At 38.4% G+C, this 22030-nt stretch overlaps 3 protein-coding genes across 4 annotated transcripts in view; 1 reads left to right on the plus strand and 2 right to left on the minus strand.

The window, feature by feature from the left end:
* Window positions 1-2255: 2255 nt before the first annotated feature.
* On the minus strand, window positions 2256-10301 carry LOC125232404 (N-acetylneuraminate lyase-like). The gene is made up of 7 exons (XM_048138052.1): window positions 10210-10301; window positions 8164-8293; window positions 7482-7627; window positions 5246-5414; window positions 3908-4053; window positions 3140-3311; window positions 2256-2477 (listed from the first exon to the last, which is right to left on the minus strand). The coding sequence occupies exons 1-7, from the start codon at window positions 10210-10212 to the stop codon at window positions 2332-2334; spliced, it is 912 nt and encodes a 303-aa protein (XP_047994009.1). The 5' UTR covers window positions 10213-10301; the 3' UTR covers window positions 2256-2331.
* A 792-nt stretch (window positions 10302-11093) lies between these two features.
* Window positions 11094-13970, plus strand: LOC125232403 (SAGA-associated factor 11 homolog). Of its 2 annotated transcripts, XM_048138050.1 has the most exons (4): window positions 11100-11674; window positions 11802-11991; window positions 12837-12980; window positions 13512-13970. In XM_048138050.1, exons 1-4 carry the CDS (start codon window positions 11320-11322, stop codon window positions 13735-13737), a joined length of 915 nt encoding a protein of 304 aa, XP_047994007.1. In that variant the 5' UTR covers window positions 11100-11319; the 3' UTR covers window positions 13738-13970. The 2 variants fall into 2 exon arrangements, with proteins under 2 accessions (XP_047994008.1, XP_047994007.1); XM_048138051.1 differs by lacking the exon at window positions 12837-12980 and having other exon boundaries at window positions 11094-11674.
* A 1478-nt stretch (window positions 13971-15448) lies between these two features.
* The window catches only part of LOC125232549 (adenylosuccinate synthetase), a 34095-nt gene continuing 27513 nt past the window's right edge, over window positions 15449-22030 (minus strand). Inside the window, exons 8-10 of the mRNA XM_048138256.1 lie at window positions 20557-20683; window positions 18685-18805; window positions 15449-18158 (exon numbers count right to left, since the gene is read on the minus strand). Of these exons, the coding sequence (XP_047994213.1) occupies window positions 18106-18158; window positions 18685-18805; window positions 20557-20683 (301 nt within the window). The 3' untranslated portion in view covers window positions 15449-18105. The remainder of the gene's footprint in view (window positions 18159-18684; window positions 18806-20556; window positions 20684-22030) is intronic.

Consider the following 22030-nt stretch of genomic DNA (forward strand, 5'->3'; position numbering starts at 1 on the left):
GACGTCTACTGTTGTGCGGAGGCCTCATACAGTATTTTCCGAATTCAGATGTTCTATTCTTTCATCATTAAGAGTTCATATTCATTCATATTGCATATTAGGTTTCATTTAGCCATCAACCGTTTTCTTCGTATCATATAAAAATATTCTGCTTGATACATTTTCTAATCTATTTGACTAGGTTGAGGCTCCTCAGTTTGCCCTCGATTCTCTTTTTTGCCTCTTCAGAAATTGGCTTCAGGGGTAGCAATGGCGGGCCCATTCTGATGCCAGTCACAATCTCCATACCAGCTTTCATTGTTGGCACCCATTCACCTGTGGACATTATTTTTATTTTTAAATCTTCTGTCATTAAACAGAGCGTATAATTAAGTCACTTGCCTCCAATATTTAGCTCCATCAATTGAATAGGAGTTGAGCTATCAGAAAAGGGATCAGTGCCGATCAAAATGGAAGAGCTATGACCGCGTCAGTTGCTCTGCACTCTCTGCAGCCACATATGATATTCTGAGTTAGTTGCAGTACAAGCTGAATGAAATACCTGATGAAAAGTGGGTTAGTGGGAATGCAGTTACGCACGATGTGTGGGACTCACCGTTTTTACCCCTCCCCTAGTGAGAGGGGGAAACTTGGCCTTACCCACTGAACCCACTTCGGCGTTTCACTATGTTTTCCCTATGCCGTTTGTGAGGGCGCGCTGGGATCGATGTCATTCACCACGGCGACCTCCGGCATTGCCCGGGCTTACGGGGCTTGTGGAGATCAGAAAAGCTTGATCCCCCTTCCTGGCATCAAGCATGGAGGCAAGCCCCCCTAGGGCTCGAGGCGAGGGAGGTACCTACTAATGCTAGATAGGAACGACGTTTCGTTCAGCCACTCTATCTTACCTTCTACTGTATGGGCTTCTACAGCAGTACTAAGGGTATCCTGCAACGCTTTTGCTTTGACAATGTCGTTCACTTAGTCGAGGCTTATGAACTTCTATACTTAGAACAGTTATAATCTGAGCAAAAAGTGTAAAGAGTCGTGGGTTGTACTGGTTCACTTACTCGTTTATAGCATGACTCTTCTCTTTGTACACAGTTTCTATTACTGACAGAAATTCCGACTTTTAATGATGGATTAGTGTGAGCAATTTCCATTGCTAATGCTAATGCGACTGTGGCCAAAGTTATGGATGGCAGGTAGTCGGTCTTAACTCTTAAGTGATTAAATTTATACACACCTAGGACAGATTTAATGCCGAACTTTTGTAGGAACTGCGCATACGCCGGTATAACTTGCAGTTGACGGTTAGGTCTTCGTTGAGCGGAGTAAAGACGGCTGGCATAAGCCCACGGACGTTAAATCTTACCTGTAAAATATTGTAAGAAAGAACCATGAAATTTCACTCAGATTCACATATTTCACTTCAGTAGTTTTTACAATAAGTAGGTACTTACATGTAAGAATTAAAGGTCTGTAGGTCCTTAATGACTTTTGAACCTTAAAGGTACTGTACCTCAAGACTAGTCTTTTAACATCACTATAGGTACTTCATTTATAATATTTAGTAAAATATCCCATATAAAGATAATATACAAAAAAAATCTTACCATATTGAATCCGGAATAATTTTAATGAATAATTATTATGATTATGGTGTGTCAGCATCTTTTGAGCCCAATTGAATACTTATCAACATTTACAAAAACATAGATATCTGTTATCATTACGTATATTTTTTATCAAATATAAAACAATGTACCTAGGATTCCGTAGATCTTCATAATAGATATTCTGTATTGGGAATTGAGCGAGACTGTGTTCTCGGAACTTTACTAAGATGAAATAAAAACCGCTCGATTAGTTGTGCTCATATGGCCGTTTTCACATTATCCGATCCGATATCGGATGTCGGAAGGATTTCAATAGAAAAAATCCAAGATGGCGCCTGTAATATATGGGATATCGGTCCGACATCCGATATCGGATCGGATAATGTGAAAACGCACTAAATCTCACTGCTGACAAAAACTAAAAGGATTCCTAAGGGACCCTTAGTTGACTAATGTTCCTAACCCAAATATAACTAGGTTTGTAGGCAACATTTTTCTATGGTAAACAAGGCACTACCAACTGATCCGTTTGAAGTCGGTGCCAAGCCAAAATTAATTTGGTTAATATTAATTTTATTAGTAAGTTTTCTTAAATTGTATTTTTTCCTCTAGATACTACCTGTACTGTAGCCAAACTATGGAAAAAAAAAACCAATGACCAATTTGTATTAATTTATTGTTTGCGTTTCCATGATTCGATTATTTCTGTTCTTCTCTCTTCCATTTCTTAATTCTACTTGACTAGTTTAAGGTTCCTGAGTTTATCCTCGATCCGTTTTCTCGCCTCGGCAGAGATGGGACGTTGCGGCAGCGACGGCGGGCCAACTTTGATGCCAGTTACGATTTCCATGCCAGCTTTCATTATTGGCACCCAGTCACCTAAACAAAAAGATGATGTAAAGTTTTTTAATGCCTGATATGAGTGATATGTGACAACCTATTCATCCTTCCGAAACCAGAATGATGAAGAATGATGAGCACTCTAACAAGCTTTGAACCTCTTGACCACTTGGGCGGTCAAAGGCGCCTAGCCTTTCAAATATATCAAACACCAGAGATTTTGGAATAAGGTTTGGGATTTGGTTACGCCGTGGTCAGAAGGAGGATGGACGAACACTTGGCCACCGGTGGACTACTGAATTACATTTACTTTAGTGAATCTATCTGTTTCAGTTTATAGCTTACTGAAGATGTGTGTCACCTATGTTGGACCCAATATCAACTACTAAGGACATCTGCAGTTATCTCTGACGCCGTGGCTTGCGTGGGCGACGGTCGCGCGATTCGCGCAACGGCGATGCGACGCATACGAAATCACGATATGTATGAGACGCGACGGCGACTGTCGCGCGACGGTCGACAGCAAGACTGAGGGTCTAATGCAGAGCTCTTCCTTTGGCAATATCGTTGGCTTCTAAGCAGCTAAGATATCTTGAGCCAGTTTCGGAAACTATTTCAGTTTATAAGTTACTGAAGGTATGTGTCACCTATGTTGGACTCAATATCGAGTACTAACGACAGCAACTGCAGTCATCTCTTACCTTCTGCAGTATGTGCCTCGACAGCAAGACTGAGGGTTTCCTGCAGCGCTCTTGCTTTTGCAATATCGTTGGCTTCTACGGCAGCCAGGATATCTTGAGCCAGTTTCGGGAACATGTTGAAGGTGGTACCAATGCCGGACTTAATACCGAGCAATGCTGCTGGAGCCAGTAGCTGAAAATTAAATAAGGTAAAGTAAATATTTACCGTGAACCATGGTATGTACAATTGGTGTTCTTATGAAGGCCAAAATAGATTATACCTCTTCTTGTATTGTCATGCATGGTCATTGGTCATAAGGATAATGGACGGAACCATTCGCTATAAAATACGTCGTCCGCTTTTTTGTTTTAGGTTATCCACTGCCCTGCCGGCGTAGCCAAAGCAAGCGCGGATCCAGCTTCGTGCCCAGGCGGGGGGGGGGTCACGTGGTAACAATCGCCAACTTAGCGCTGGATCGTGAGCCAAAGTAACAATCTTTAGCGCTACGTGGCGATGGAAACACTGTCTCACTCTGTCACGCCACTACAGAAGAGCGATAGGAAGAGCTTTATACGATACGCTTACGATGCGTCAGCTATTGAAACTTATTACAACTTCTCTAAACTATGACGTAGCGCGTAGTTCAAACATCTCCAAAGTCAACTGCTATTCCGATCGATTGAGACGGAATTCGTGATTTTTTTTTTTCCCACATCTTGCACTTACTAACGTTAGTAACTACTTGTATAGTTCAAAACAATTGACTACCTATAGAAGAAAAAACTTACAGTATCCGCTCCCAAGAAAATTTCTTGGCCATCCTTCAGAGCCCTCAAAACTTGCGCGCCCTCGCTCAAATCGTTCGATGTGAACTTAATGCCCTTGAAGTTGGGGATGCGAGCCGTCGCTTTTGCTACGAACGCTGGCATGTTTACTGAAAAAACGAATAGTGCATTTATATAGAAACAGACCAAAGTATACTGGTTCCTGAGAAATTCAATGAAGAAGTGAGAAACAGTTGAGGAAAGTTCCAAACTTTTTTCTTAATATGGAGCAAGAAAAAACCCACAGAAAATTGAGGTAGTGTGAGTAAAGAGTGCTTTGTGTCTGTAATGGGGTATTTTGAAAGAATCTGAGAATTTTTCCTCAACTACTCCATCTTAAAAAAAATAGATGATCTAAGATATTTTTCTTCTGGACTAGTCTTCAAATGCGATCTTTTGATGGCAATCTGAGGCACTTTCAAGGTGTCAAGGTCCTACGAGATAAATCCCAGAATGTATTATTTTATTTACGATTACTTGAGATTTTCTATGATTAGATTATCACTTGCTATGGTGTTGACAAAGTATTTGGCAGGATGACCTTGAACCGATAGCCAACAGCATTACCACAGAATATATGAGTATAATACACGTACAGAAGGCCCACTGCTTTGGTGTTCACGAAATGCCGCCTTTTTAAATGCCTACAAAATTCTAACAAAGAAACGAGCCACACGTGCGCAGCGTCGGACGATAGGGTTGCCTATACATAGATTAAAACGAATTAATATTTGGATAAAATGTTATACTATTATATTCATGACTTGGGTAATTTCTAGTTTCTAGGTATATATACAGTATTTATATATTTTTGTTTAAGTCCCAACATCACAAGCCTTATTGAACTTTTCCGTGGGACTCTATCAATAGTAGATCTGTGTAATATTGTGCTATTTTATTCATGATGTCTATTTAACTAAGCTTTATTAGCCATTCCACACGCGAACATCGCATATGAACCTTAAAAAAACACGCGACGTAAAGTAACAATAGAAAGTGCGAATGTGCGTTGCGTGAGAACGCGCGCCACCTCTGATTAGGCCGCGCATGTACTTGTAGCGCGGCGATAGAATCGCGGAGTGACCGCTCCTGGCATTACTAACTAGGCTTGTGCCGTTTCGTTCGTTGATCGCGCTCCGATCTCGTTCAATCGCGATAGAATCGCGGAGTGACCCGCCCGAATAGTCCACAGATAGGGGCATTACTAACTTTCATAGGTTTGAAAACTGATAATCTATGTCCTACGGCTAAAGTATCTGTTCACAGATTGATATCGTTACATTCACGGTTACTCAGTCTTACCTTCAACTCTGCTCATGAAGGGAATGTGATAGTACAGCACGGGCAGTTTCGGTGCCGCCTGAGCGACCAGTTCCACATAGGAGACCAACTCGTCCACATTCTTTGGTTTGAAGTACAACTCCGGAAGGGTCAGCAGGGAGTCTGCGCCGACTGACTGGCAGTATCTGGCCTGAAATGAAGCAACTAATGGTTAGAATATCTTACTCTTCTAATTTTGAAAATGTTCTTTGTCGTTTGATATTTGCCAATTTGCGGGTCACAACTGGTGATCGGGACTATTTGCGTACTATAGGCCTATTCTCAGCTGATATTATGATGATGATGATGATTTACCCATCGCATTTTGGTGAAGAAAAACATCGTGAAGGAATCCGAACTAATCCTAGTAGGACCTAGTTTTCCCCTCTTGATACCTAATTACGTAGTTCCTAGATGGCAATCGGTTTTGTAAAAAATGAGACTTGTAATTTAATAGGACTCAATAAAAACCTTGCTTCTTTCCTTGCTTACTTCCTTTTTGCCTTCCTTCTTTTTAACCGACTTCAAAAAAGGAGGAGGTTCTCAATTCGACTGAATTTTTTTGTTTGCTTCCTTTTTGCCTTCATTTTTATTTTATAAAGCTACATAAGTATATGTGACGTTATCTGGGTAAAGGGACCTTTTATTGTCGATGGCGCTTACGGCGTTATGAGTGATGTTCGTATAAAAATACGACACCGCGGGACGTAAGCGCCATCGACAATTAAAGTCCCTTTAGGTACCCAGAAACGTCAGATATGTGCAGGAGATTTCACGTTTAATTCATTTCATTATGTTTGTCTTTTCTACGTAGAAATATTTAATAATATATGTATAATCCATACTAATATTATAAATGGGAAAGTGTGTGTGTCTGTTTGTTTGTCCGCGGACTTTCACGGCAAAACGGAGCAATGAATTGACGGATTTTTAAATGGACATGGTTGAAGGGATGGAGAATGACATAGGCTATTTTTTATCTCTTTCTAACGCGATCGAAGCCACGGGCAAAAGCTAGTATTATATAATTTGTACCTAAAGTCTAAGCATAAGTAGATTTTTTAAATTAACCATATTCGCGCAATTTACTTTAATAAAAAACAAACAGTCACATTTTATCTTCCTCGCAGAAAAGTATAATGACTATAATGAGATAAAGGTTACGTATTCAGAGATAACATGACAAGTTAATATGTGTGGTGATTATATATTTTGTTTATGTTTGTTAGCGGCAAATTTTCCATCATACTTATTCCATTCATGGAATTCATAATTATTAACTTGTCTATTAGCTAAATACGAGTGACGTGCGCTGCCCTCATTGTGTCGGCTTGTCTAATTTATGTTAAATCTTATGGATTAAAATTAGTACCAGAAGCCGCCGCAAGCAATAATGTTTTCACCACACCAACTGGTAAAGACTTATTTTGCTATTCGAAAACAGATAGCAAAATTGCATTTTATCCACAAGAGTGCAAAGTAATTTCATGCAAATTTTAACTTGATGTCTTGAGCTGGCTGGTATAATTTACGTGTAAATGATGATTTTGAATCATAAATATTAATTAGATTGATAGATTTGATTTAGTTTGATGTTTTAAAGTCAGTATTTTGTACGTGTTGGTGTGGTGAAAAAATTTGTGTTTCACTCGGTGGCAAAGTTTGTTTAACCTTCGTGCCTTGAAACCCTCGCAACGCTCAAGATTCCACTTTTTGAACCACTCGCTACGCTCGCGGTTCAATATTGGAATCTTTCGCTTGCTCGGGTATCAATATTGGCACGTGCGGTTAAACAACAACTTTGCCCCCTTGTAAAACAAATAACTATTGACAGGCCAATAAGATCGCGTACATGTGTGGCAATATACGCCACTTTGTCACGCACCCTGCCAATAATCTTACAAATCTGAAGGTGCCTAACAAAGGTTACCCTTTTTGTTCGATGTGTTGGAAACGTCAGCTGCGTGTCGTAAAATGGCAATATTCTTTACGCAATATGCGCTTACGAAGGGAACCAATCTTCTTCCTGTCGGCAAAACTGGAAGAAATACCTATTACAGATAAGTTCTCATTTGAACTTCCTTCTTCTTCTTTCTTTTACATTTGATGTCTTGTGTATTTTATGTTGGTAGTGCAATAAAGAGTTTACCTACTTACTTACTCAAAACATAAGGACTGGCGTTTGAGATGCCACCTCTTGTTAAATCTTGCTACTTACCAACTCCTGAACATCAGCCAAAGGCGCACCGCCGACTTGCACTTGGATGTGTAGACCAGTAGTTTTGGCGACGGCAACCCATGAATCTATCACCTTCTTCCTGTCGGCCACACTTAAGGACTGGTGCTCACCGGTAGTGCCACCCACTAAAACAGTGGAAAACGTTGTTCAGAAAATTTGTAAAGGCAGTATCAGAGACTGGAAGCAATTTTCGCGAGTAAGGAACGGGTGTCACCATGGACGGACTGAAGCGCTATGGTCTCCTATTCTACACTAGTTATACGAGTACTTCGGCATGAATGTTTGTATGAAATCCAGACGCCAGCGTTGACGTGTGAAGAATACCGCCGAAATACCACACCCTTCGAACAGCGAAAGCAGTCGCGAGGGTTTTCTGAGGGCCTATCGCCCCACATTCGACGTTTTTCCTCTCTGTTGCATTTGTACATTCGTAAGTGGTGTTAGCAACAGCCGCCGAGACACATGCACCAAGAATAAATGACACACGATGACTATGCTTAATTTAATGCTACTTAGGGCCACTTGCACCAACCGCTTAACTCAAGGTTAATGGGCTGTCAACTGTCTAATTCCATATAAAATGGTGGGATAAGCTCGTTAAGTTAACCCTCCATTTTCGGTTGTGCAAGTGACCCTTAGGTACTATATGTACGGCACTTACCTAAGACCGACTTGATGCCGGCTTTCTGAAGGAACTGCGCATAGGGGGGTATCGCAGCGTAGTTGATGGTGAGGTCATCGTTCAGGGGCGTGAAAACAGGCGGCATAAGACCGCGAGCATTGAACACGACCTAGAAAAGTAATAAATATTTATAAGAAACTAGTTTTTGCCCGCGGCTTCGCTCGTGTTAGAAAGAGACAAACAGTAGCCTATGTCACTCTCTATCCCTTCAACTATCTCCGTCAAAAAAAATCCCGTCAATTCGTTTCTCCGTTTTGCCGTGAAAGACGGACAAACAAACAGACACACACATTTTCCCATTTATAATATTAGTATGGATAATTACAAGTAATAATAATATGTTCATCTATTTTTTTGCTACCATTAGGTATATATTAGCTTTTATTTATTAATTTTTTTGTTATTGCAGTGCACCGAAAATATCCAAATTTTAAGAATACGATAAACAAGATCGTTGGTAAAAAGTCGTATCAAAACGCGATCTCGAACATAACAAAGTGTGAATTCAGAATCGGTTACTTTATTTTTATATTTACCTCCTTATCTCTAAATTCTAATAGCCTTCACAATGATCATGAAAATTTATAAAACTTTAAAATGGTATTATTTTATCAAGTAACTTAAAATGTAAAATTAAGAGCAGGGGGAAATTGTAGGTAACTTGCCCAGATACTAAATAAAGCTAACAGTTAAACAAATAATTTGATTTAAAATCATAAGTAATTTTAAAGATGAATAACCTTCTAATTTCACACTTCACGTTTAAAGAAAACACTGAGCTTTTTTGTTAGGTAGCTACATTGTTTTCAAATTAGCAAGTTATTGTTTATAGTGCCGGCAGGTATATAAAGGAATTCTTTCTAGACAAAATGTAGTAGTAGGTAAGTATGTGAAATGTAAATACCTAATGTTGATAAGCGTTGACAACAATATACAATATATATTTCTGGTACAAAAGTACCTACAAGATCAGTTCAGCAATGAGTACGCTCGTTGAATCCTGAGCAAGCGAATGTTTCTATTATAGAATTACGAGCACAGAAAATGTGTTTTAAAATAGATACATATATAAAGTTGAATGTTCGATATCAAATAGGTACCTACGCATTAATACTTATCAAAATATTAAAAATCTTATATTCATTTAACAATACCTATCTGCAAAGTAAGGTACGGAGGGGAGGGGGGGGGGAAGATTGAAGGGTTTTTTAAAGTATATTTGTTTACTCCCGAACTGATTCGTCATTTACAGGGTCGTGCATAGATCTTTAAAACCCTACATAAAAGTCTATTCCCCAAAGCCAGCGTCCGCCGGCTTTTCGCGCATGCGCGCAGTACCGAAAAAACCGAAAACGCATTGTTTGGTGTTGTAACCATGGCAACGCATTGTTATAACGATACTGCGCGCGTGCGCGGGGAGGCTTTGGGCAGCTGAGCTGACAGTGCAAAAACCTTTGCGTCAAAATACAGGAAACAGTGTGAATTTCAAGAAAGTTATTCAATAAAACTATTAAAAACTAAGTGCATGGTCGTAGAAAAATTATTATACAGAGCATATGAAACGGTGTTTAACCGAGTCAAAAAATACTCGTGGCGTCTTAATAACAATTTTTGGCTTCGCCTCAAATTGTTACCCATGCCACTCGTCTTTTTTGACCTCCTTTAAACGCCTGTTGCATAAAATACTATATCGGGGGCCATTTCTCAAAACTGAAAGTTACATTTTACAAGCAGAAGTCTCTTTCCAACCTGTCAATACTAGACATTGACAACCATTTCTAAATTGTAACTTGTAGGTTCGAGAAATATGCCCCTGATAGTGATAAGGCTACAACATAACCGCTACCCGTCTTTTTATTACTTAAGTAGTTTTACTTAAGCAAACAGTCTGATTCTTGTTTACCTAAGTAGTTAGTTTTCAATAGGTATATATGTGTGCATTTATAGTTAAATTTATACAACCTGATTCGTTAAATTCATAGCTCTTTAACAAATTCAATATTGCAATTTAATTATACATCTTACCATTTTAATTCTTGAAATAATATTGACGAAGTAACCAAACCGCGACAATGCTCTGCCTCAACTGAACTGGGTGAGCTAAATAGACGCACAAATACATTCATTACATTTTTATCTTATCTGTGCGTTCGTTGTTATGTGGTTGTTATCGAGAAGAACAGCTTTATTACATAATTATAATATATGCACTAAGCTATGTTCTACAATGTTTATAATTTAAGGAAGTTTATGTTCTAATCGTGATGTTTTCCAAAACCTAATACACCATCGTTTCAGTAGTTTTGCCATTGCTGTGAAAGGAGACGGAGTTTGCATTAAGCTTTATCGTATTTGGGTCATTTTTATCAAAGTTGTCCACCTCACTTTTTTTGTATTTGGACATTTTTATGTGGTTTCCACCAGAATCGCGAGCTATTTCAATCCTAATAAGAGAAAAAAGTGTACCAAGGTTTTTTCCCATTCCGTTACCAATTTTTCATACATTTTGTATGGCGGTAACGGCATGGAAGGTCTAAAAAATGTATGGAAATCTTGGGAATTTTTTTTCTCCTATCAGGAATATCAGGATCGAAAGACTTCTCGATTCTGAGTATGAATCGCGTAAAAAATACCCATGTTACAAAAAAAGTGGGGTGGACAACTTTGAAAAAAATGGCCCATTTATCGAAAATAGTGTATGTGCTTTATGCCTTATTCACCAGAGTTTATTACCAACAGTAATTATCTAGATTCATAAATTTTAATCGGTTAAATTAAAAGCATCAGTAACAAAACTAAACTTTTCAAAAGTTTCACAAGTTCGCGCGTAAATATTTTTAATTTTGGTGGTCCAATGTTGCCAGGTATTGTAAAAAATAAAGCCGTTCTGACAGTATTAAATAATAGTTTAATACAATCATAGATTCCTTACCAAAATTCTTACTTTCTTTGATATCCCGGCAGTATCCCGGAGGTACATCTCTACGGCTGTCAACTGTCAACTTTGAATCATTCGATGCGTCTCAATCATTCGTTCATCGCCCCATTCAGCTCCATTCATGGTCTTTGTTGAATTGAGACATTGAGAGTTGTGAAAAATAATTTGATTTGATTTATTTAGTGTAAATAATCACAATGAATACCATCGTAAGTGAGCTCAGTATGAACGATTTAAACCACAAATTCTTTGAAATAATGCAAAGCGAAAGCAATGCCGAAGAAGCAGCCAATTTTATTTACGATAGTGTCCTGGACGATGTCGCGATTGGATTTATTTTTGAGTTCCACCACGGCTTGAAAACTGGGTTGACGGATTTATTAGAAGGAGAAAAAGAAGATGAAGAGCCTTACAAAATTATAAACTCGCCGGAGTGCGATGTGTTTGGATTTTCCGTGTTAAAAAAGACCCCAGATAGTAACTGTTCTTGCCCGAATTGTGAAAGGCCCGTGTCGGCGACCAGGTTCGCTCCTCATTTAGAAAAATGCATGGGTAAGTCCTGAACGTTTTGCAACTTGATTTAACTTCCTGGATAATACAATTTCTTCATATTGTCATTACAAGGCATCTATTTTCCTGGTGTTGTTTATAAAGCATGTTAAATGTTTTTTTTTTCTAGGAATGGGTCGCAATAGCTCCCGCATTGCATCCCGTCGTATAGCCTCAAACAGCCGTGAGCCTACTTCGTACGCTGGACTCCTCAGTGACGATGAAGATGACGCCGACTGGGCTGGTGGCTCCTTGCAGAATGAACGCAGGAAGAGAAGGATTAAGAACAATAACAATAGGAAGCCTAATAAACTTCATAAGTAAGTTTCTAGAAAATATTATAGTAATATTGCTGTGTGTAAATACCATGTACATATTATGCTTGATTTAGAAGAGAATTCATTGTAACTAATAAAGAATGTTTTTTTTTAAGTTTGGTTTTTAAATTGGCATTGGCACTGTTTCTAATGATAGCCAATTCGGCTGTTGGTGGTATATACCAACAACTGATCAGAAATATTTGTGACCAGTATGTTTTATCATTCTATTATGAATGGACTTAGGTACTCCAAAACAACACTTACACTTTTATGAAAGTAAAAATCACCATGCACTATGTCCATTTGTGTAATGAACCAGTGACAGACCTAACAATCATAATTAGGTATCACATCTATGGGCTACTTTCTTTGAGAATATGTATTGTGAAGTCACATGTCTATGCAAATAAACCACAAACCTAATGAACCACTTTGGAAGCTGACCATCACTGCATTTTTGCAGATATATGGTCACAGTTACTTGAAAAACTGGTCAAAATTACACTTTCTGGTGGCAGGAATTATGTTTTAACACAAGTGACTAAAGATTATCTTTTAAATATAATCAGAAATCAGTACCACATCCAATATTTTTTTTTATTAGATGTTCTAATTTACCTTGAAGTTGTATACCTATAAAAAAAACAGCCTATACAATTTAACTTGTAATTCTCCTTCAGAATAATTAGTAAGTACTTCAATCACTACATGACTTAAATATTACTTGTTTAGTCCTTTAGACTTGTTATTCAATAAGGCGTTTCAATAAAATTTAAAATTCACCTCCACTTGTTGAAGATAATCTTAAAAAGAAATAAGTATACTTACAATGAATTCCTTTACAGTGGCAATAACAGGAATAATGGAACTCAGAACTCTGATTCAAATGATGGTGTTACATATGACACAATGACTGCCAATGACAAGAAAACCTTACTACTGCAGATCTGCGGTGTTGTGTCCGAACACACAAAAAAATTATGCACTAGGTAGGTATGCCATCGAAATAATTTCTATAATTTCTAATATCTTTTCAAAATTATACAAACCTGTAATTTCTAAAGAGAACAATAAAACTGCTCTAGTTTTAGTGCCATTCTTAGCAACTATGGCGTGAAAGAAAGCATAAAAAACAAACACATACATTTAAGGTATTTAAACTAATATGTGGATTGCAATCTTGATAAGTTTTAAATTACCAAACAAAGACGAAGTTATGAACTAAAAAAATAGATACCAAATAATTGTATAGGGTTTTTTTAAGAAACCTGTAGCAACAAAGGGTTTGAATTAAAACACATATTGGTTGCTTACACAAGCATGCAGATTTACTTCAAGTATAGCAGGGGTCATCAAACCTGGGCCCTGCATGGCAGTCCAATCGGGCTTGAAGAGATCAAACACTGGAGCCTATGGTTGAGACAAGAGTGGACTGACGGTCAACTTTGTAAATCACCTCCGACTAGGCTAAGTGACTAAAAGAAAGGCAACACTTTTAAGTAAGTATTTTCCAACTCCAGATCCACCAGGTGTCCCCAACACACCGAGGAGCAGCGCCGGGCGCTCCGCAACACCGTCCTTGAGCCCTCGACCCCCGAGAGCGGGCTCGGGCCCGACGATGCCGGCTCCCCGCCCGACTCCAGCCCGTCGTCCTCCTGTTCCTCGTCGAGCCGCAAGCGCGACCGTCACCGCGCGCCGCCCAAGCCTAAGAATAAGAGGGGCATGTCGCCTAATGGGAGGGAGTAGCCTGCCAGTATTCAGGTGCTTGGTTTAACCTTTTGAAGCACGCCTCCCTGCTGCCTAAAATGAAATGTCCACGCCCCCCACACGGGAACGTAATTAAATAACGTGTGTGCATTTATTTAGCTCCTCTGGGGGGCGCGCTCGGAGGATTACCTAAATCCCTATTGCGTTGTGAAGGCGACCTTTGCAAATCCTCCAATGACGCCCACAGAAGCCTGGCTGTCAAAAAGTTAAATTTTGTTAGTATAATATGAAAGAAAGACTTTGTACCTAAGAGGGATTATGGACTGATATCGCTATGTAATTGGTTTAGAATTACTTTCTATCTACGTACTATGTGTAACCAAAACTTATATAATTTAAATTATAAGTAGGATTGTAGGTACGACAATTTATCGTTTGAGATGCGATTGAAACCAGATTTTTATTGCATTTAGAACAGCAGCAAGCAAGAATGGAATGGCCCAATAGACCAAAAAGCCTCGACTGACTCGTATTTAGTCACAGTAACAAACATAATGCAAAACTTGTTTAATTTTGTATTTGATGTCGCATTGTATGTTTGTTCCACTTGTTTGCCATATTTAGAATAAGGACGGGAGATGTACGAATCATTTGGGCAAATATGGCTGTGTAATACCGGCCATGTATGTCTCAGAAGGACATTTTTTCGTCAGAATTATATTTAAGACGAATAAATATAAGCTTAATGGTCTCTTGTACTGATTACGAAATGCCTAATGTAAGACGAATAAATATAAGCTTAATGGTCTCTTGTACTGATTACGAAATGCCTAATGTAAATAGTAATGTATATAACTGTATTCATTCCTGATATATAATAGAACTTGAAATGGGCAAAAAATTATTTAGACAGGGTTTTGTATCTTTAGGCACTGGTCCCACCGCGAGCGACTTAGCTATGAGCTATCGGCTATAAAAAACGAACAAAAGATAAGCACTCCCGTGCAAATAAAAGAGACACTGCTATTTTGATAGCTCACCGCTGGGCGAGTAACTATAAACAATATAAACATCGCCGTGTCTCTTTTATTTACACGGGAGTGATTATCTTTTGTTCGTTTTTATAGCCGATAGCTCATAGCTTACTAGCTCGCGGTGGGACCAGTGCCTTAAACATATAACATGATATCTTAAAAATAAATATTTATAAATTGTTTAATTGTATCAATATTATCACAATTTAGTGTAAATTTAAAATATGGCTATATCGGGCTCAAAATTGTTTTATTGTAAAATAATGATGAAATATCTGTGAACTTGCTGTGAACAAATGTTCTAGGTAAGTAATGTAAAAAATAATTAAATAAGGTGTACAATTACATTTGTCTGTTTTATTTCTCTTCCTTTGTCCTTGATAGGCTGATAGTTAGCACTCTTATCGAATTTTCTCTTTTCCGCACTTCTATCGTATTTTATTCAAAGATCATTTTTTTAAACATGTGTGGATAAAAGTAGGTTCAGCTTCGTCGCTGTCGCACGACTAGTATAAATTCAAAACAAATTGTAAAAGAATAAACCGTTTATTTGATAATTATAATAGTCACTGTATTGAAATATTTACAATATCAATAAAATAGATATCACATAAAAACACATTTCAAAAGAATGTTAGCAAAACAATGATTTCCAAATGTAAGTACCTAAATGATTCAAGATCTTTGGAATGGGCGTGTAAAAAGAAAGACATAAGTACATACATACCACGTTTAATAGACTCAATTAAGGCTAGTGGCTTGAATTTGTAGCTTTCTATCAGAGAAGGGCCTCTTGTCAGAATTTCTGCACTTGGAGTACGCATCTATAACGGAAAGCTGCAAATTTCCTATACCTAGTCGAATATTAAAACTAGTGTTAGCAAAAAGTCGCCCCTTGGGCAGCGGCACGCAAAACATAGTCATAAATAATGGTAAAAGTAGTCAAAAAACATTCAACATTTTATAAAACTCGTTGAATTTAACAGTTAAATCCATTTGTGCTTCTTCAATAATAAAGACAAATTTTATGTGGCAACATTATGTATAGTTTCCATATCTTCAATTGACGCATGGTCTTGAATAATGTAGAAAAATTAAGTACTCTCTGAGGATAGGCCTAAAATGGCAGCTACTCTTAGTTCACAACTGCAATGTTAAAATTATCGCCTATGGCAAACACATTTTGCTTTATACATGTTTTATAAACAGGAAAACTCAATGATTTACCTACTTACTTTTAGCTTCTGCGCGCTATGTTCACTTTCAAATGAAATCATTTTTACAATTAACTGATGAGATGCATACTTGTATTATAGCGTATTGCTAGTAAAAACGACAACATGTTTAGATTATATTTAATCTAGAAAATAAGCCTTGGTATCTTATAATACTATGAATATTTGCCTAACATTGGTGTTCTTGGATTGCTTTAACTTATGAAGGATGTAATTGTTAATCTATATACCTATTTAATTATTGCTCCTAGAGGAATTTGTGTCACACGAACCCTTATGTGACTTTTCAGGCAAATGGTTCAAGTTGTAAGCGATAAGGACGAAACCTGCTAGTATCTTTATAAGGAAAAACTGTCAACATTCTTCTAGCAAATGGCAAAAGCGACAATGAGAACTTTATTTATAATCGCGGCGAACATCGAGTGGCAAAAATGTTCCATCTTCCAGTAGACAGATACATTTATACTAGCGATATTGGTTTACGAATCGATTTTAGTCTACCATGGAAATTGAACTTGTTTCGCTTGGCACGTGTGACACATTTATTTGTACTAAGCACCGTATAAGCATCGACGCTGTATGTTATAGTGTGGTTCATTGTTTGTACAGGCAGCTACAGAAACTGTAAAATTGACACAACACATTATTAAAAGCACTCAAAACACTGTAACATACAACAGGAAGTATAAAATAATATTTCGCGAGAAATAATACAAATCAATTACCGATAACAACACTATTCATCGATACACGCGACTGTAAAGCGAAAACCACGACCTGTGGCCCGTTTCTCGAAAGGTACACGCCTTGTATTACAAGTGTATTTCCATGACAGCCCATACGATTTGACAGTTCGCGCACTTGTAATACAAGGCTTGTACCTTTCGATGGCCCCTGATGTTAGTGTTGGCAAGATAAAATAACGAAATACATTGTTATAGTGTCTTATGATTTATTTCTGACGCTTTTATGTCATGCTACCGAAACATACTGTCGATATTTCCGAAACTTTGCAGTCAAGTACCTATACCACATGTCTCAACAATACTGATTCTAACTGACGAAGTCGGCACCCTCCATAAGTTTCAGTTTCTGCGTAAGAGCTACTAGAATACCGTACTTTACAGGTCGTTTCACGAATGGAATGAACTTTGTATGAGTGACACCTGTATATGCTAAGGGCCACTTCCACCACCCGCTTAACTCAAGGTTAGTGGGCTGTCAACTGTCAATTTCCATATAAAATGGAGGGTTAACCCTTCGTCTGTGTTTGATAAGGATCCTAACATGTGGCGTTGGACTTTAAAAAAATTATGTCAAAGTTAAATATTATATGACAATTTTGTGACAGACACAGACGAAGGGTTAACCTAGGTTAACTCTCCATTTTCGGTGGTGCAAGTAGCCCTAATACAGTTGAAACTGTCAAGAGCCACCTTTATTTTTCATTCACTCATTCGTGCCAGTTGTGAATTGACCTTGTATATTATAAGTTAAGATTTTTATACCCCGCATGCCAAATGATAATCTCTATGACAGTTCGTATTTATATTCAGTTGTCTAGTATATTGAGTGGTAAAAACATTACTACCAGTTTTTTCAAAACTGTCACAAGACTATTCGAAGCGAAAGTTTATTGTATTGAAAAATCTACAGTAGCCCTATTTTTTACTCCTGTCTAAAAATATGTCTAAAAACGTCTATAGATTTAAAAGACCATCGCAATATCATTTTTAGGTACAAATTAGTCATTAATACTTAGTAGATAATGTATTATGGTTAATTTTATGGCCAACTGGCTGGTCAAAGGGTTAGCTTTTTTTTTATGGGATAGGAGGCAAACGAGCAAACAGGTCGCCTGATGGTAAGCGATCACTGCCGCCCATTGACACCCGAAACACCAGAGGTGTTAGAAGTGCGTTGCCGGCCTTTAATATGGGTGTACGCTTTTTAGCATATTTTGTTCCTGTTCTGGATTAGCTATTCTATTGTCTTTTTCAACCATAAATGAGCCATTTTAAACCTATAGACGTCACATTTATATAACGGTAAAGGTATAAGGTATAACCTTATGTATAATTAATTAATTAGTGTGAATGTAAATGACACTAAGTACTAACGAGAGGTGGAGACCAGCGTTAATCTATCCGGATGATGCTTTCCCGGCCCTGTCCCACGCCGATGTATTGTACTGAAAACAAAATGGATACAGGTTAGAAATCTGCAGAAACTACATTACAAAATACCTTTAAAATAATGAAACTATATCTCATGAGTAGTAGTTTTTTGATTCGGTATTGATATATATACTAGCTTTACTAGCTTTTTGAAAGAAACGAAAAGTAGCCTATGTCACTTTCCATCCCTTCAACTATCTCCACTTAAAAAATCACGTCAATTCGTCGCTCCGTTTTGCCGTGAAAGACGGACAAACAAACAGACACACACACTTTCCCATTTATAATATTATAGTAGACGCAAAACCATCGTGCCGGTCCATAAATCACCAGGCCGGCCACGCCCCCTTTTCTACCTGCTTGTAGGGATGCGTGCCGCAACCTTCGCATATTATCGATGGCGTTACCGTACTGTTTCATAGAACAAGCGCGATTCATCGATAAGAAATATTGACCAGTCGCATCCTTGCTGACAGCTCATTTTTCATTTTATGGCCCGACCGGCACGATGGTTTTGCGTCTACTATAGTGTGGACTAACCAGGTATCTGAAGGAATTCCGCGATTTTGCGGACGTAAGCGCGCGCCTTCTCGGGCAGGTCTTTGAACTCCCGCACGGCCTCAATACTGCACGCCCAGCCAGGCAGCGTTATGTAGTCCACCTGTGAGAAAAACATTAATTTCATTTTCACCACATCAACTGTTTATTTTGCTATTCGGAAACAGATAGCAAAATTGCATTTTATCCACAAGAGTGCAAAGTAATTTCATACAAATTTTAACTTGATGTCTTAAGCTGGCTGGTAGAATTTACCTATAAATGATGATTTTGAATCATACATATTGAATAAATTGAGGAATTTGATTTAATTTGATGTTTTATAGTTAGTATTTTGTTCGTGTTGGTGTGGTAAAAAATTTTGTGTTTCACTCGGTGGCAAAGGTTGTTTAACCTTCGTGCCTTGAAAGCCTTGCAACGCTCAAGATTCCACTTTTTGAACCACTCGCTACGCTCGCGGTTCAATATGGGAATCTTTCGCTTGCTCGGGTATCAATATTGGCACGTGCGGTTAAACAACTACTTTGCCCCCTTGTTAAACAAATAACTATTAAATGTGTATATTGTTGGTACAACCTGTCAAAAAGAGTAGAAATTAAAAAGTGATAAGTGTCGTCCCGTTATCTTCATCATTCATCATCATCATTATCAGCCTATCCTCGTCCACTGCTGGACATAGGCCTCTTCTAATGCACGCCACTGCTCCCGATCTTCAGCTAATCTCATCCAGCCAACACCAGCCAACTTGCGGATGTCGTCACTCCATCTTGTCACAGGGCGTCCTGCACCACGTTTACCGAGTCGCGGTCTCCACTCAAGAACCTTTCGGCTCCACCGACCGTCTGCCCTGCGACTAACGTGACCAGCCCACTGCCACTTCAATTTGCTAATCCGGTGAGCTATGTCGGTAACTTTGGTTCTGTGACGGATCACATCATTTCTGATGTGATCCCTCAGAGATACCCCGAGCATAGCCCTCTCCATAGCTCGTTGAGCGACTTTGAATTGGTGGACCAATCCAGCCGTGAGTGCCCACGTCTCGGCACCGTAGGTTATCTTACGATGTTATTAGGTATAACTTTGTAATTTGTACAGGCCATAGTCCGCTGTTGCAGCACTCAAAGTATCTAGAGTTCCAATTACGGTTTATACATCATTTCGATAAACCGCAACTCGAGCGATGCATGTGGCTCTTTGGAACTACAGGTATCAATTCAATTCAATTAAAAAAAAATATTTCAGGTAAATGACCCATAGTAAAAGAATCATTACAGTATTTCAAGTCACCAAAAGCACTATCAGAAAACGACATTCTTGGTCCTGGATTTGATTGCTGCATTTATTTTTTGTGATGACGAGTTCCTGAGTCGCTGGTGTTTTCTATATACTGTACTAGCTTTTTTGCTCCTCGGCTTCGCTTGCGCTATATTCGAAAATTGTGGAGTGCTCCATAAAACTTCCATCCCTCATTTTAGAGAAGTGGGTGTTAGAAAGAGACAAAAGTAGCCTCACTCTCCATGCCTTCAATTATCTATTCTTAAAAAACACGTCAATCCGTCGTTCCGTTTTTCCGTGAAAGACGGACAAACAAACACACACTTTCCCATTTATAATATTAGTATGGATATACAATATACATTGCTGTTTAAGTACCCTCAACTCGAGCTTTCTTGAGCTTTCCTTGGGTCTTCAGGCAGGCAAGTATGGACACGCGATAAATGATAAAACATCTGGCAGTCCCTACCGCACTTATAAATAGTGCGATAGGGACGGCCTGATGTTTTATCATTTGTCGCGCGACCATACTTGCTCGTCTGGTCAATCGGTATAGGAATTTCCTTAATGTATTCATACCTCAACTTTACTCAACTCCGTCATCGAAGACGGGAAGTAGTCGATCTTCTTGCCGTGGAGCCTGTACGCGACGCCGATCTTTATCTCTTCAAGCGTGTCCAGGATGTCTAGCTTTGTTAGACACAATCTGGAAGAATATAACATATTTTTAGCTACAAAATTAATGTAAATAAGTCTTAGCAGTTATGTACATGAATTTAATAAGTTTAGTTCAAAGCAGTCATACAAGCCCGCTGAAATAGTCTCACACGCACGTGAACGCAATCGAAGCGCTTCAAAAAATCAAAAAGCATTTATTTCATTAACTAATTTACAACATAACACTCGCAGGTTGAGACTTCTTAGTAAGTATTTATAATACCTGTGACAGGAAGCCCCACTCTTCCACTGTTTGCAATTACATTTATTTGTACCAATGAGGATCGAGTATTATAGAGAGTTACTGTAGAAGTAAAATGTGTAATCACAGTGCATAGACTGCCATCTCTTGACACAGGCTTAAAACTTTTGAACCTCAGTTTTGACAATTTGGACCATATACTTAGCTTGATATGTGTTAAAATGTCAAATATTAATATTAGCGCCATCTAGCCGAGCGTACCCTAAAGGTGTAATGCCATTTAGGCCACCGTACCTTTTTCTGTATGGTACTGAGGTACGTTTTTTCTTAGACTTTATACGGAGTTATATATGTCTATGATTTGTACACAGTTAACGAGGCGCTTATTTTTAAAGCCAAGAAAGGGACTGTGAGTGGAACGTTCGGTTTGTCGGGGGAGGGGCCCGCGTGCACGCTATGCAGCGTGCTCTCAGGACGCTTGTCTGACATGCACGCCGGACGCCGCCCAGCTGCACTCCCTATACGAGCGTGCACTCAGGCCTTACACTTAACACATTACCACGGCAAAAAATGGAGGACTATGTCAGAAACCGCACACGAGAACTCGTCCAGCGGGTTCTCCGGCATCTGAGCAAAGTTCTTGATTGTGTCGAATATGTTAAGGCTGCTTTCGAGAAAAACGTATGCACGTTTAGGAAAACCCGCGTTTAGTGCTGGATTAGTCGATCTTATTTGTAAAATTTGGACAATTTGGAATACTGAAACTGGTTAATTTATAATACGTGTATCCTGTACTATATACAAACTTCTCAGACTACATTTTTATTATAAGGTTTTTAAAAAGAGTAACGAATTCAATTTTTTTTAGAAATTACCTAAAATTAAGTGACAATTTCTTTGAAAATCTACATCACATCGGAGTTATTTTCGTAAAAAAATAATCTGCAACGTTTACTTAAATTGCTTTTATGCTTTAGTGATTATAAATTTCTATTATATATTTTTGGCAATTTTTTGAAAACGAGCCTTCCCCGTCACATTTATTGCCACTTCTGGACATTTTCTCATATTTTGTTAGACCAAGTAGAAAAGGTCGATGGGACTACTTCTTTAATATGATACCACACGGTATGG

This window comes from Leguminivora glycinivorella, chromosome 13 (genome assembly GCF_023078275.1).
Source record: "Leguminivora glycinivorella isolate SPB_JAAS2020 chromosome 13, LegGlyc_1.1, whole genome shotgun sequence".
In the NCBI taxonomy this organism is placed as follows: Eukaryota; Metazoa; Arthropoda; class Insecta; order Lepidoptera; family Tortricidae; genus Leguminivora; species Leguminivora glycinivorella.

What these genes read in the sequence shown, in the direction of transcription:
- LOC125232403 (XM_048138050.1), top strand. Translation starts at nt 11,320, where the DNA reads ATGAATACCATCGTAAGTGAGCTCAGTATGAACGATTTAAACCACAAA. An exon ending in TCATTTAGAAAAATGCATGG is followed by an intron (nt 11,675 to 11,801) that starts GTAAGTCCTGAA and finishes TTTTTTTTCTAG; the next exon opens with GAATGGGTCGCAATAGCTCC. An exon ending in ACAAAAAAATTATGCACTAG is followed by an intron (nt 12,981 to 13,511) that starts GTAGGTATGCCA and finishes TTCCAACTCCAG; the next exon opens with ATCCACCAGGTGTCCCCAAC.
- LOC125232404 (XM_048138052.1), bottom strand. An exon ending in TGGCTGATGTTCAGGAGTTG is followed by an intron (nt 5,415 to 7,481) that starts GTAAGTAGCAAG and finishes GCTTCATTTCAG; the next exon opens with GCCAGATACTGCCAGTCAGT. An exon ending in TTTTCTTGGGAGCGGATACT is followed by an intron (nt 3,312 to 3,907) that starts GTAAGTTTTTTC and finishes TTTAATTTTCAG; the next exon opens with CTACTGGCTCCAGCAGCATT.